Source organism: Mizuhopecten yessoensis, unplaced genomic scaffold, assembly GCF_002113885.1.
Source record: "Mizuhopecten yessoensis strain PY_sf001 unplaced genomic scaffold, ASM211388v2 scaffold8015, whole genome shotgun sequence".
NCBI classification, from domain to species: domain Eukaryota; kingdom Metazoa; phylum Mollusca; class Bivalvia; order Pectinida; family Pectinidae; genus Mizuhopecten; species Mizuhopecten yessoensis.
Window position 1 is genome coordinate 135,289 of NW_018407336.1, and position 14,707 is coordinate 149,995.

Consider the following 14,707-nt stretch of genomic DNA (forward strand, 5'->3'; position numbering starts at 1 on the left):
CACAGCTGAAGCCCTGATTAAAATTCTAGGTAGAAATTACCTAACAGTTGAAGCCCTGAATAGAACTCAAGGTAGAAATTACCTAACAGCTGTAGCCCTGACGAATTCCCTAACAGCTAAAGCCCCGAATAGAACCCTAGGTAGAAATTACCTAACAGCTGTAGCCCTGACTAGTTACCTTAAAGCTGTAGCCCTGACTAACAGCTAAAGCCCTGACTAATTACCTAACAGCTGAAGCCCTGACTAATTACCTAACAGCTGTAACCCTGACTAGAGCTCTAGGTAGAAATTACCTAACAGCTGAAGCCCTGACAAGAACTGTAGGTAGAAATTACCTAACAACTGTAGCCTTGACTAATTACCTTACAGCTGTAGCCCTGACTAACAGCTAAAGCCCTGACTAATTACCTAACAGCTGAAGCCCTGACTAATTACCTAACAGCTGTAACCCTGACTAGAGCTCTAGGTAGAAATTACCTAACAGCTGAAGCCCTGACTAGAACTGTAGGTAGAAATTACCTAACAACTGTAGCCCTGACTAATTACCTTACAGCTGTAGCCCTGACTAACAGCTAAAGCCCTGACTAATTACCTAACAGCTGAAGCCCTGACTAATTACCTAACAGCTGTAACCCTGACTAGAGCTCTAGGTAGAAATTACCTAACAGCTGAAGCCCTGACTAGAACTGTAGGTAGAAATTACCTAACAACTGAAGCCCTGACTAGAACTCTAAGTAGAATTTACTTAACAGGTGTAGCCCTGAGTAATTACCTAACAGCTGTAACCCTGACTAGAGCTCTAGGTAGAAATTACCTAACAGCTGAAGCCCTGACTAGAACTGTAGGTAGAAATTACCTAACAGCTGAAGCCCTGACTAGAACTGTAGGTAGAAATTACCTAACAGCTGAAGCCCTGACTAGAACTGTAGGTAGAAATTACCTAACAGCTGAAGCCCTGACGAGAACTCTAGGTAGAAATTACCTAACAGCTGAATCCCTGACTAATTACCTAACAGCTGAAGCCCTGACCAAATACCTAACAGCTGTAGCCCTGACTAAAAACCTAACAGCTGAACCCCTGACTAATAACCTAATAGCTGTAGCCCCGACTTATAACCTAACACCTGAACCCCTGACTAATTACCTAACAGCTGAAGCCCTGACTAATAACCTAACAGCTGAACCCCTGACTAATTACCTAAAAGCTGAACCCCTGACTAATAACCTAACAGCTGTAGCCTGACTAACTATCTAACAGCTGTAGTCCTGACTAATTACCTAACAGCTGTAGCCCTGACTAGAGTCCTAGGGAGACATTACCTAACAGCTGTAGCCTTGAATAGTAACCTAACAGCTGTAGCCCTACTAGAGTCCTAGGTAGACATTACCTAACAGCTGTAGCCCTGACTGAAGTCCTAGTAAGACAATACCTAACAGTTGTAGCCCTGACTAGAGTCCTAGGTCGACATTACCTAGCAGCTGTAGCCTTGACTATTTACCTAACAGTTGTAGCCCTGACTAATAACCTAACAGCTGAACCCCTGACTAATAACCTAACAGCTGAACCCCTGACTAATTACCTAATAGCTGTAGCCTGACTAACTATCTAACAGCTGTAGTCCTGACTAGAGACCTAGGGAGACATTACCTAACAGCTGTAGCCTTGAATAGTTACCTAACAGCTGTAGCCCTACTAGAGTCCTAGGTAGACATTGCCTAGCAGCTGTAGCCCTGACTAGAGTCCTAGGTAGACATTACCTAGCAGCTGTAACCCTGACTAAAGTCCTAGTAAGACATTACCTAACAGTTGTAGCCCTGACTAGAGTTCTAGGTCGACATTACCTAGCAGCTGTAGCCTTGACTATTTACCTAACAGCTCTAACAGCTGAAGCCCTGACTAATTACCTAACAACTGAAGTCCTGACTAATTACCTAATTACCTAACAGCTGTAGCCCTGACTCATTACTTCACAGCTCTAGCCCTGACTAATTACTTCACAGCTGATGCCCTGACTAATTATCTTACAGCTGAATCCCTGGACTAGCTACCTTACAGCTGTAGCCCTGACTAACAGCTAGAGCCATGACTAATTACCTAACAGCTGTAACCCTGACTTGAGCTCTAGGTAGAAATTACCTAACAGCTGAATCCCTGACTAATTACGAACTGTAGATAGAAATTACCTAACAGCTGTAGCCCTGACTAATAACCTAACAGCTGAAGCCCTGACTAATAACCTAACGGCTGAATTACCTAACAGCTGAAGCCCCGAATAGAACCCTAGGTAGAAATTACCTAACAGCTGTAGCCCTGACTAATTACCATTATCTAACTGCTGACGCCCTGACTAATTACCTAACAGCTGAAGCCCTGACTAGAGCTCTAGGTAGAAATTAACTAACAGCTGAAGCCCTGACTAGAACTGTAGATAGAAATTACCTAACAGCTGTAGCCCTGACTAGAGCTCTAGGTAGAAATTAACTAACAGCTGAAGCCCTGACTAGAACTGTAGGTAGAAATTACCTAACAACTGAAGCCCTGACTAGAACTCTAGGGAGAAATTACCTAACAGCTGAAGCCCTGATTAGAATTCTAGGTAGAAATTACCAAACAGTTGAAGCCCTGAATAGAACTGTAGATAGAAATTACCTAACAGCTGTAGCCCTGACTAGCTACCTTACAGCTGTAGCCCTGACTAACAGCTAGAGCCCTGACTAATTACCTAACCTGAAGTCCTGACTAATAACCTAATAGCTGTAGCTCCGACTAATAACCTAACAGCTGAACCCCTGACTAATTACCTAATAGCTGAACCCCTGAGTAATTACCTAACAGCTGTAGCCTGACTAACTATCTAACAGCTGTAGTCCTGACTAGAGACCTAGGGAGACATTACCTAACAGCTGTAGCCTTGAATAGTTACCTAACAGCTGTAGCCCTACTAGAGTCCTAGGTAGACATTACCTAGCAGCTGTAACCCTGACTAAAGTCCTAGTAAGACATTACCTAACAGTTGTAGCCCTGACTAGAGTTCTAGGTCGACATTACCTAGCAGCTGTAGCCTTGACTATTTACCTAACAGCTGTAGCCCTGACTAATTACCATTATCTAACTGCTGACGCCCTGACTAATTACCTAACAGCTGAAGCCCTGACTAGAGCTCTAGGTAGAAATTAACTAACAGCTGAAGCCCTGACTAGAACTGTAGATAGAAATTACCTAACAGCTGTAGCCCTGACTAATTACCATTATCTAACTGCTGACGCCCTGACTAATTACCTAACAGCTGAAGCCCTGACTAATTACCTAGCAGCTGTAGCCTTGACTATTTACCTAACAGTTGTAGCCCTGACTAATAACCTAACAGCTGAAGCCCTGACTAATAACCTAACAGCTGAACCCCTGACTAATTACCTAATAGCTGTAGCCTGACTAACTATCTAACAGCTGTAGTCCTGACTAGAGACCTAGGGAGACATTACCTAACAGCTGTAGCCTTGAATAGTTACCTAACAGCTGTAGCCCTACTAGAGTCCTAGGTAGACATTGCCTAGCAGCTGTAGCCCTGACTAGAGTCCTAGGTAGACATTACCTAGCAGCTGTAGCCTTGACTATTTACCTAACAGTTGTAGCCCTGACTAATAACCTAACAGCTGAAGCCCTGACTAATAACCTAACGGCTGAATTACCTAACAGCTGAAGCCCCGAATAGAACCCTAGGTAGAAATTACCTAACAGCTGTACAGCTGTAACCCTGACTAGAGCTCTAGGTATAAATTAACTAACAGCTGAAGCCCTGACTAGAACTGTAGGTAGAAATTACCTAACAACTGAAGCCCTGACTAGAACTCTAGGGAGAAATTACCTAACAGCTGAAGCCCTGATTAGAATTCTAGGTAGAAATTACCTAACAGTGGAAGCCCTGAATAGAACTCAAGGTAGAAATCCCCTAACAGGTGTAGCCCTGACGAATTACCTAACAGCTGAAGCCCCGAATAGAACCCTAGGTAGAAATTACCTAACAGCTGTAGCCCTGACTAATTACCTGACTAATTACCTAACAGCTGTAGCCTGACTAACTATCTAACAGCTGTAGTCCTGACTAGAGACCTAGGGAGACATTACCTAACAGCTGTAGCCTTGAATAGTTACCTAACAGCTGTAGCCCTACTAGAGTCCTAGGTAGACATTACCTAGCAGCTGTAACCCTGACTAAAGTCCTAGTAAGACATTACCTAACAGTTGTAGCCCTGACTAGAGTCCTAGGTAGACATTACCTAGCAGCTGTAGCCCTGACTATTTACCTAACAGCTGTAGCCCTGACTAATAACCTAACAGCTGAAGCCCTGACTAATAACCTAACAGCTGAACCCCTGACTAATTACGAAACAGCTGTAGCCCTGACTAATTACCTAACAACTGAAGTCCTGACTAATTACCTAATTACCTAACAGCTGTAGCCCTGACTAGAGCTCTAGGTAGAAATTAACTAACAGCTGAAGCCCTGACTAGAACTGTAGATAGAAATTACCTAACAGCTGTAGCCCTGACTAGCTACCTTACAGCTGTAGCCCTGACTAACAGCTAGAGCCCTGACTAATTACCTAACAGCTGTAACCCTGACTCGAGCTCTAGGTAGAAATTAACTAACAGCTGAAGCCCTGACTAGAACTGTAGGTAGAAATTACCTAACAACTGAAGCCCTGACTAGAACTCTAGGTAGAAATTACCTAACAGCTGAATGCCTGACTAATTACCTAACAGCTGAAGCCCTGACCAAATCCCTTACAGCTGTAGCCCTGACTAAAAACCTAACAGCTGAACCCCTGACTAATAATCTAATAGCTAACTCTAAGTAGAATTTACTTAACAGGTGTAGCCCTGAGTAATTACCTAACAGCTGAATCCCTGACGAGAATTCTAGGTAGAAATTACCTAACAGCTGAATCCCTGACTAATTACCTAACAGCTGAAGCCCTGACCAAATACCTTACAGCTGTAGCCCTGACTAAAAACCTAACAGCTGAACCCCTGACTAATAATCTAATAGCTGTAGCCCCAACTTATAACCTAACAGCTGAACCCCTGACTAATTACCTAACAGCTGAAGCCCTGACCAAATACCTCACAGCTGTAGCCCTGACTAAAAACCTAACAGCTGAACCCCTGCCTAATAATCTAATAGCTGTAGCCCCAACTTATAACCTAACAGCTGAACCCCTGACTAATTACCTAATAGCTGAACCGCTGACTAATTACCTAACAGTTGTAGCCCTGACTAATTACTTCACAGCTCTAGCCCTGACTAATTACTTAACAGCAGAAGCCCTGACTAATTATCTTACAGCTGAATCCCTGACTAATTATCTAACTGCTGACGCCCTGACTAATTACCTAACAGCTGAAGCCCTGACTAATTACGTAACAGCTGAAGCCCTGACTAGAGCTCTAGGTAGAAATTACCTAACCGCTGAGGCCCTGACTAGAACTCTAGGTAGAATTTACTTAACAGGTGTAGCCCTGAGTAATTACCTAACAGCTGAAGCCCTGACAAAAACTCTAGGTAGAAATTACCTAACAGCTGAATCCCTGACTAATTACCTAACAGCTGAACCCCTGACTAATAACCTAACAGCTAAACCCCTGACTAATAACCTAACAGCTAAACCCCTGACTAATAACCTAACAGCTAAACCCCTGACTAATAACCTAACAGCTAAACCCCTGACTAATAACCTAACAGCTAAACCCCTGACTAATAACCTAACAGCTGAACCCCTGACTAATTACCTAATAGCTGAACCACTGACTAATTACCTAACAGCTGTAGCCCTGACTAATAACCTAACAGCTGAACCCCGACTAATTACAAAACAGCTGTAGCCCTGACTAATTACCTAGCGCCTGAAGCCCTGACTAATTACCTTACCGCTGTAGCCCTGACTAGTTACCTCACAGCTCTAGCCCTGACTAATTACTTAACAGCTGAAGCCCTGACTAATTATCTTACAGCTGAATCCCTGACTAATTATCTAACTGCTGACGCCCTGACTAATTACCTAACAGCTGAAGCCCTGACTAGAACTCTAGGTAGAAATTACCTAAGAGCTGAAGCCCTGATTAGAATTCTAGGTAGAAATTATCTAACAGTTGAAGCCCTGAATAGAACTCTAGGTAGAAATTACCTAACAGCTGTAGCCCTGACTAATTACCTAACAGCTGTAGCCCTGACTAATTTCCTAACAGCTGAAGCCCTGATTAGAATTTTAGGTAGACATTACCTCACAGTTGAAGCCCTGAATAGAACCCTAGGTAGAAATTACCTAACAGCTGTAGCCCTGACTAGTTACCTTACAGCTGTAGCCCGGACTAACAGCTAAAGCCCTGACTAATTACCTAACAGCTGTAGCCCTGACTAGAGCTCTAGGTAGAAATCACCTAACAGCTGAAGCCCTGACTAGAGCTCTAGGTAGAAATTACCTAACAGCTGAAGCCCTGACTAGAACTGTAGGTAGAAATTAACTTACAGCTGAAGCCCTGACTAGAACTCTAGGTAGAATTTACTCAACAGGTGTAGCCCTGAGTAATTACCTAACGGCTGAAACCCTGACGAGAACTCTAGGTAGAAATTACCTAACAGCTGAATCCCTGACTAATTACCTAACAGCTGAAGCCCTGACCAAATACCTAACAGCTGTAGCCCTGACTAAAAACCTAACAGCTGAACCCCTGACTATTAACCTAATAGCTGTAGCCCCGACTTATAACCTAACAGCTGAACCCCTTACTAATAACCTAACAGCTGAACCCCTGACTAATTACCTAACAGCTGAAGCCCTGACTAATAATCTAATAGCTGTAGCTCCCACTAATAACCTAACAGCTAAACCCCTGACTAATAACCTAACAACTGAACACCTGACTAATAACCTAACAGCTGAACCCCTGACTAATAATCTAACAGCTGAACCCCTGACAAATTACCTAATAGCTGAACCCCTGACTAATTACCTAACAGCTGTAGCCTGACTAACTATCTAACAGCTGTAGTCCTGACTAATGACCTAACAGCTGTAGCCCTGACTAATTATCTCACAGCTGTAGTCCTGACTAATTACCTAACAGCTATAGCCATGACTAATTACCTAACATATAAAGCCCTGACTAATTACCTAACAGATTAACCCCTGACTAATAACCTAACAGCTGAACCCCTGACTAATTACCTAACAGCTGAAGCCCTGACTAATAACCTAACGGCTGAACCCCTGACTAAATACCTATCAGCTGTAGGCCTGACTAATTATCTAACAGCTGTAGTCCTGATTATTTACCTAACAGCTGTAGCCCTGACTAATTACCTCACAGCTGTAGTCCTGACTAATTACCTAACAGCTGTAAGCCTGACTAATTACGTAACAGCTGTAGGCCTGACTAGTTACCTAACAGCTGAAGCACTCACTAATTAATTAGCAGCTGTATCCCTAACTAGAAATCTAGGAAGAAATTATATAAGAGCTGTAGCCCTGACTAATTACCTAACAGATGAACCCCTGACTAATAACCTAACAGCTGAACCCCTGACTAATTACCTAACAGCTGAAGCCCTGACTATAATTTGGGGTAGAAATTACATAACAGCTGAAGCCCTGATTAGAATTCTTAATTACCTTACAGCTGAAGCCCTGACTTAATTATCTAACAGCACAGCTGAAGCCGGGACTAAAACTCTAGGTAGAAATTACCTTACAGCTGTAGCCCTGACTAATTACCTTACAGCTGAAGCCCTGACTTAATTATCTAACAGCTGAAGCCCTCAATAATTACCTAACAGATAAAGCCTTGACTAATTACCTAACAGCTGTAGCCCTGACTAGAACTGTAGGTAGAAATAACCGAACAGCTGAACCCCTGACTAATTACCTAACAGCTGAATTCCTGACTAATTACCTAACAACTGGGGCCCTGATTAATTACCTAACAGCTGAAGCCCTGACTATATTACCTAACAGCTGTAGCCCTACTAGAGTCCTAGGTAGACATTACCTAACAGCTGTATCTTTGATTAGAGTCCTAGGTAGACATTAACTAACAGCTGTTTCCCTGACTAATTACCTAACAGCTGTAGCCCTACTAGAGTCCTAGGTAGACATTACCTAACGACTGTAGCCCTACTAGAGTCCTAGGTAGACATTGCCTTACATCCGTAGCCCAGACTACAGTCCTAGGTAGACATTACCTAACAGCTGTAGCCCTGACAAGAACTCTAGGTAGAAATTACCTAACAGCTGTAGCCCTGACTATATTTTGGTGTAGAAATTACATAACAGCTCAAGCCCTGATTAGAATTCTAGGTCGAAATTACCTAACACCTGAAGCACTGACTAATTACCTAACAGCTGAAGCCCTGACTAAAACTCTAGGTAGAAATTATCTTACAGCTGTAGCCCTGACTAATTACCTAACAGCTGAAGACCTCAATAATTACCTAATAGATAAAGCCCTGACTAATTACCTAAAAGCTGTAGCCCTGACTAGAACTGTAGGTAGAAATAACCGAACAGCTGAACCCCTGACTAATTACCTGACAGCTGAATCCCTGACTAATTACCTAACAACTGAAGCCCTGACTAATTACCTAACAGCTGAAGCCCTGACTATATTACCTAACAGCTGTAGCCCTACTAGAGTTCTAGGAAGACATTACCTAACAACTGTATCCCTGACTAGAGTCCTAGGTAGACATTAACTAACAGATGTTTCCCTGACTAATTTCCTAACAGCTGTAGCCCTACTAGAGTCCTAGGTAGAATTTTCTTACAGCTGTAGCCCTGACTAGAGTCCTAGGTAGAAATTAACTCACAGCTGTAGCCCTACTAGAGTCCTAGGTAGACATTACCTAGCAGCTGTAGCCCTGACTAGAGTCCTAGGTAGACATTAACTAACACCTGTTTCCCTGACTAATAACCTAACAGCTGTAGCCCTACTAGAGTCCAAGGTAGACATTACCTTACACCTGTAGCCCTACTAGAGTCCTAGGTAGACATTACCTAACACCTGTAGCCCTGACTAGAGTCCTAGGTAGACATTACCTAACAGCTGTAGCCTTGAATAGTTACCTAACAGCTGTAGCCCTACTAGAGTCCTAGGTAGACATTACCTAGCAGCTGTAGCCCTGACTGAAGTCCTAGTAAGACATTACCTAACAGTTGTAGCCCTGACTAGACTCCTAGGTAGACATTACCTAACAGCTGTAGCCTTGACTTTTTACCTAACTGCTGTAGCCCTGACTAATAACCTAACAGCTGAACCCCTGACTAATTACGAAACAGCTGTAGCCCTGACTAATTGCCTAACAACTGAAGCCCTGACTAATTATCTAACAGCTGTAGCCCTGACTAATTACCTCACAGCTCTAGCCCTGACTAATTACTGAACAGCTGAAGCCCTGACTAATTATCTTACAGCTGAATCCCTGACTAATTACCTAACAACTGGGGCCCTGACTAATTACCGAACAGCTGAAGCCCTGACTAAAACTCTAGGTAGAAATTACCTTACAGCTGTAGCCCTGACTAATCACCTAACAGCTGAAGCCCTGATTAGAATTCTAGGTCGAAATTACCTAACACCTGAAGCACTGATTGGTTACCTAACAGCTGAAGCCCTGAATAATTACCTAACAGCTGAAGCCCTGACTAAAACTCTAGGTAGAAATTACCTTACAGCTGTAGCCCTGACTAATCACCTAACAGCTGAAGCCCTGACTTAATTACCTAACAGCTGAAGCCCTCAATAATTACCTAACAGATAAAGCCTTGACTAATTACCTAACAGCTGTAGCCCTGACTAAAACTGTAGGTAGAAATAACCGAACAACTGAACCCCTGACTAATTACCTAACAGCTGAATCCCTGACTAATTACCTAACAACTGGGGCCCTGACTAATTACCGAACAGCTGAAGCCCTGACTATATTACCTAACAGCTTTAGTCCTACTAGAGTCCTAGGTAGACATTACCTTACAGCTGTAGCCCTGAATTACCTAACAGCTAAATCCCTGACTAATTACCGAACAGCTGAAGCCCTGACTAATTATCTTACCGCTTACGCCCTTATTAGAGTCCTAGGTAGACATTAGAACAGCTGAACCCCTGACTAATAACCTAACAGCTGAACCCCTGACTAATTACCTAATAGCTGAACCGCTGACTAATTACTTAACAGCAGAAGCCCTGACTAATTATCTAACAGCTGTAGCCCTGAATTACCTAACAGCTGTAGCCCTGACTTGAGTCCTAGGTAGACATTCCCTTACAGCTGGAGCCCTGACTAGAGTCCTAGGTGGACATTACCTAACAGGTGTATCCCTGACTAATTACCCCACAGCTTTAGCCCTGACTAATTACATCACAGCTCTAGCCCTGTCTAATTACCTAACAGCTAAATCCCTGACTAATTACCGAACAGCTGAAGCCCTCAATAATTACCTAATAGATAAAGTTCTGACTAATTACCTACGAAAAAGCTGTAGCCCTGACTAAAAACCTAACAGCTGAACCCCTGACTAATTCCCTCACAGCTGTAGCCCTGACTTGAGTCCTAGGTAGACATTCCCTTACAGCTGGAGCCCTGACTAGAGTCCTAGGTGGACATTACCTAACAGGTGTATCCCTGACTAATTACCGAACAGCTGAAGCCCTCAATAATTACCTAATAGATAAAGTTCTGACTAATTACCTACGAAAAAGCTGTAGCCCTGACTCGAGTCCTAGGTAGTCATTACCTAACAGTTGTAGCCCTGACTAAAAACCTAACAGCTGAACCCCTGACTAATAACCTAACAGCTAAACCCCTCACTAATAACCTAACAGCTAAACCCCTCACTAATAACCTAACAGCTGAACCCCTGACTAATTACCTAACAGCTGTAGCCCTACTAGAGTCCTAGGTAGACATTACCTAGCAGCTGTAACCCTGACTAAAGTCCTAGTAAGACATTACCTAACAGTTGTAGCCCTGACTAATTACCTCACAGCTCTAGCCCTGACTAATTACCTCACAGCTGTAGCCCTGACTAATTACCTAACAATTGAAGCCCTGACTAATTACCTAACAGCTGTAGCCCTGACTAATTACCTCACAGCTCTAGCCCTGACTAATTACCTAACAGCTGAATCCCTGACAAATTACCTAACAGCTAAAGCTCTGACTAATAACCTTACAGCTGAAGCCCTGACTAATTATCTAACAGCTGACGCCCTTACTAATTACCTAACAGCTGAAGCCCTGACTAATTATCTAACTGCTGACGCCCTGATTAGAATTCTAGGTAGAAATTACCTAACATTTGAAGCCCTGACTAGAACTCTAGGTAGAAATTACCTAACAGCTGAAGCCCTGATTAGAATTCTAGGTAGAAATTATCTAACAGTTGAAGCCCTGAATAGAACTCCAGGTAGAAATTACCTAACAACTGTAGTCCTGACTAATTACCTAACAGCTGAAGCCTGGACTAATTACCTAACTGCTGAAGCCCTGATTAGAATTCTAGGTAGAAATTACCTTACAGTTGAAGCCCCGAATAGAACTCTAGGTAGAAATTACCTAACAACTGTAGCCCTGACTAATTACCTAACAGCTGTAGTCATGACTAATAACCTAACAGTTGTAGCCCTGACTAGAGCTCTAGGTAGAAATTACCTAACAGCTGAAGCACTGACTAATTACTGTACAGCTGAAGCCCGGACTAATTACCTAACAGCTGAATCCCTGACTAATTACCTCACAGCTGTAGCCCTGGCTTAATTACCTAACCGCTGAAGCCCTGACTATATTACCTAACAGCTCTAGCACTGACTAATTACCTAACAGCTGAAGCCCTGACTAATTACCTAAAGGCTGTAGTCCTGACTAGAGTCCTAGGTAGACATTTCCTAACAGCTGTAGCCCTGACTAGAGTCCTAGGTAGACATTACCTAACAGCTGTAGCCCTGACTAGAGTCCTAGGTAGACATTACCTAACAGCTGTAGCCCTGACTACTTACCTAACATCTGAAGCCCTGACTAATTACCTAGCAACTGAAGCCCTGACTAGAGCTCTAGGTAGAAATTACCTAACAGCTGTAGCCCTGACTAATTACCTAACAATTGAAGCCCTGACTAATTACCTAACAGCTGTAGCCCTGACTAGAGTCATAGGTAGACATTACCTAACAGCTGTAGCCCTGACTACTTACCTAACACCTGAAGCCCTGACTAATTACCTAGCAACTGAAGCCCTGACTAGAGCTCTGGGTAGAAATTACCTAACAGCTGTAGCCCTGACTAATTACCTAACAGCTGGAGCCCTGACTAGAGTCCTAGGTAGACATTGCCTAACAGCTGTAGCCCTGACTAGAGTCCTGGGTAGACATTACCTAACAGCTGTAGCCCTGACTACTTACCTAACAGCTGTAGCCCTGACTAATTACCTAACAGCTGGAGCCCTGACTAGAGTCCTAGGTAGACATTGCCTAACAGCTGTAGCCCTGACTAGAGTCCTGGGTAGACATTACCTAACAGCTGTAGCCCTACTAGAGTCCTAGGTAGACATTACCTAACAGCTGTAGGCCTGACTAGAGTCCTAGGTAGACATTACCTTACAGCTGTAGCCCTGACTAGAGTCCTAGGTAGACATTACCTAACAGCTGTAGCCCTGACTACTTACCTAACAGCTGTAGCCCTGACTAATTACCTAACAGCTGGAGCCCTGACTAGAGTCCTAGGTAGACATTGCCTAACAGCTGTAGCCCTGACTAGAGTCCTAGGTAGACATTGCCTAACAGCTGTAGCCCTGACTAGAGTCCTAGGTAGACATTGCCTAACAGCTGTAGCCCTGACTAGAGTCCTGGGTAGACATTACCTAACAGCTGTAGCCCTGACTAGAGTCCTGGGTAGACATTACCTAACAGCTGTAGCCCTGACTACTTACCTAACAACTGAAGCCCTGACTAATTACCTAACAGCTGAAGCCCTGACTATATTACCTAACAGCTGTAGCCCTACTAGAGTCCTAGGTAGACATTACCTAACAGCTTAAGCCCTACAAGAGTCCTAGGTAGACATTACCTTACAGCTGTAGCCCTGACTAGAGTCCTAGGTAGACATTACCTTACAGCTGTAGCCCTGACTAGAGTCCTAGGTAGACATTACCTTACAGCTGTAGCCCTGACTAGAGTCCTAGGTAGACATTACCTAACAGCTTAAGCCCTACAAGAGTCCTAGGTAGACATTACCTTACAGCTGTAGCCCTGACTAGAGTCCTAGGTAGACATTGCCTAACAGCTGTAGCCCTGACTAGAGTCCTAGGTAGACATTACCTAACAGCTTAAGCCCTACAAGAGTCCTAGGTAGACATTACCTTACAGCTGTAGCCCTGACTAGAGTCCTAGGTAGACATTGCCTAACAGCTGTAGCCCTGACTAGAGTCCTGGGTAGACATTACCTAACAGCTGTAGCCCTGACTAGAGTCCTAGGTAGACATTACCTAACAGCTGTAGCCCTACTAGAGTCCTACCTGTAAATGTCATGTTATGTCTGACAAATTTCTGTAGAGTGTTGATGACCTTGTACATCCGATAACTCATCGTCCGGGCTGCACACCTGTGGCAAATATAATAGTAATAATGCCAACGTGTAATACCAGTTACACAAGGTAATACAACCAGAATGTATAGAGGCACTTTCTAATAGCACTCATCACTGCGACAGAGCACCTATCCTTGCACGATGAAATTGATAAAGCATCTACCATTGTTACAGATAACTTGTTAACCATACCGGACATTGCATGGACACTTCTGCTATCACCACCTAATGTGAGTGACTACTTATGTACGTACCTTAGATGTAAAGGGATACTTCCTTATAGTACCTTCTTTGCGTTCCTTCCAAATTAGCATATAAATATATTATAATGTATTAGTGAAATGAAAAATTGATAAAAGACACAACTTATATACCAAACAAAAATGTCAAGCTGTGCTACTTCTAGACCTCACTAGAGTAATGAGTGAGTTCTAGACTTATTCCTTGACTGAATTCTCCCTGGGAGTTCTAAATCCACAAAGAGTGACTCATAGATAGTTGAATATATAATAAAATATCATGAATATTCTATGACAATATTGTATGGTATATCAATATTCACATTATAATACGTTAAGAATATAATTATACAACTGCTTGTTATTAATTACAAATACAAGTCCATGTTGATTTAAGGAGCGATTTTATCATATTCATACTGTGTTTATAGTAAGTGCTTACTGATATTTATAACCATGTTATAACCATTGCTGTTCATGTTTACAATATAGATTATTAGTACATTATAATATAAGTTGATATAGATAATAATAGTTATATAAAGGATTTTTTACTGGTTTCATTGTCACATTGGGTACAACCATTTAGTAAAGTATGTAGAGTATAGTAAGAGTGATTATCATTGAGTAGAGTAGCCGAGAGTACTTGTCTGTGATGGTTGTATCTGGCACAGTCATTGAAGTAATGATCACTTGTTTCCTGTATATAACCACACTCACATCGAGCAGATTCTAATAGATGGTCATTAAATATTTCTAATTTGACATAGTATAATATTGATTTTTCAATAATATAATAATAATATACAACATTTATATAGCGCCCTATGTAATTTG

The 14,707-nt window shown here is 42.6% G+C and overlaps 1 protein-coding gene across 1 annotated transcript in view; it reads right to left on the reverse strand.

The window, feature by feature from the left end:
* Positions 1-13,634, reverse strand: part of LOC110454681 — a 79,235-nt gene extending 65,601 nt beyond the window's left edge. The window contains exon 1 of the mRNA XM_021504327.1: positions 13,561-13,634. Within this exon, the coding sequence (XP_021360002.1) occupies positions 13,561-13,630 (70 nt within the window). The 5' untranslated portion in view covers positions 13,631-13,634. The remainder of the gene's footprint in view (positions 1-13,560) is intronic.
* Between the last annotated feature and the right edge of the window lie 1,073 nt (positions 13,635-14,707).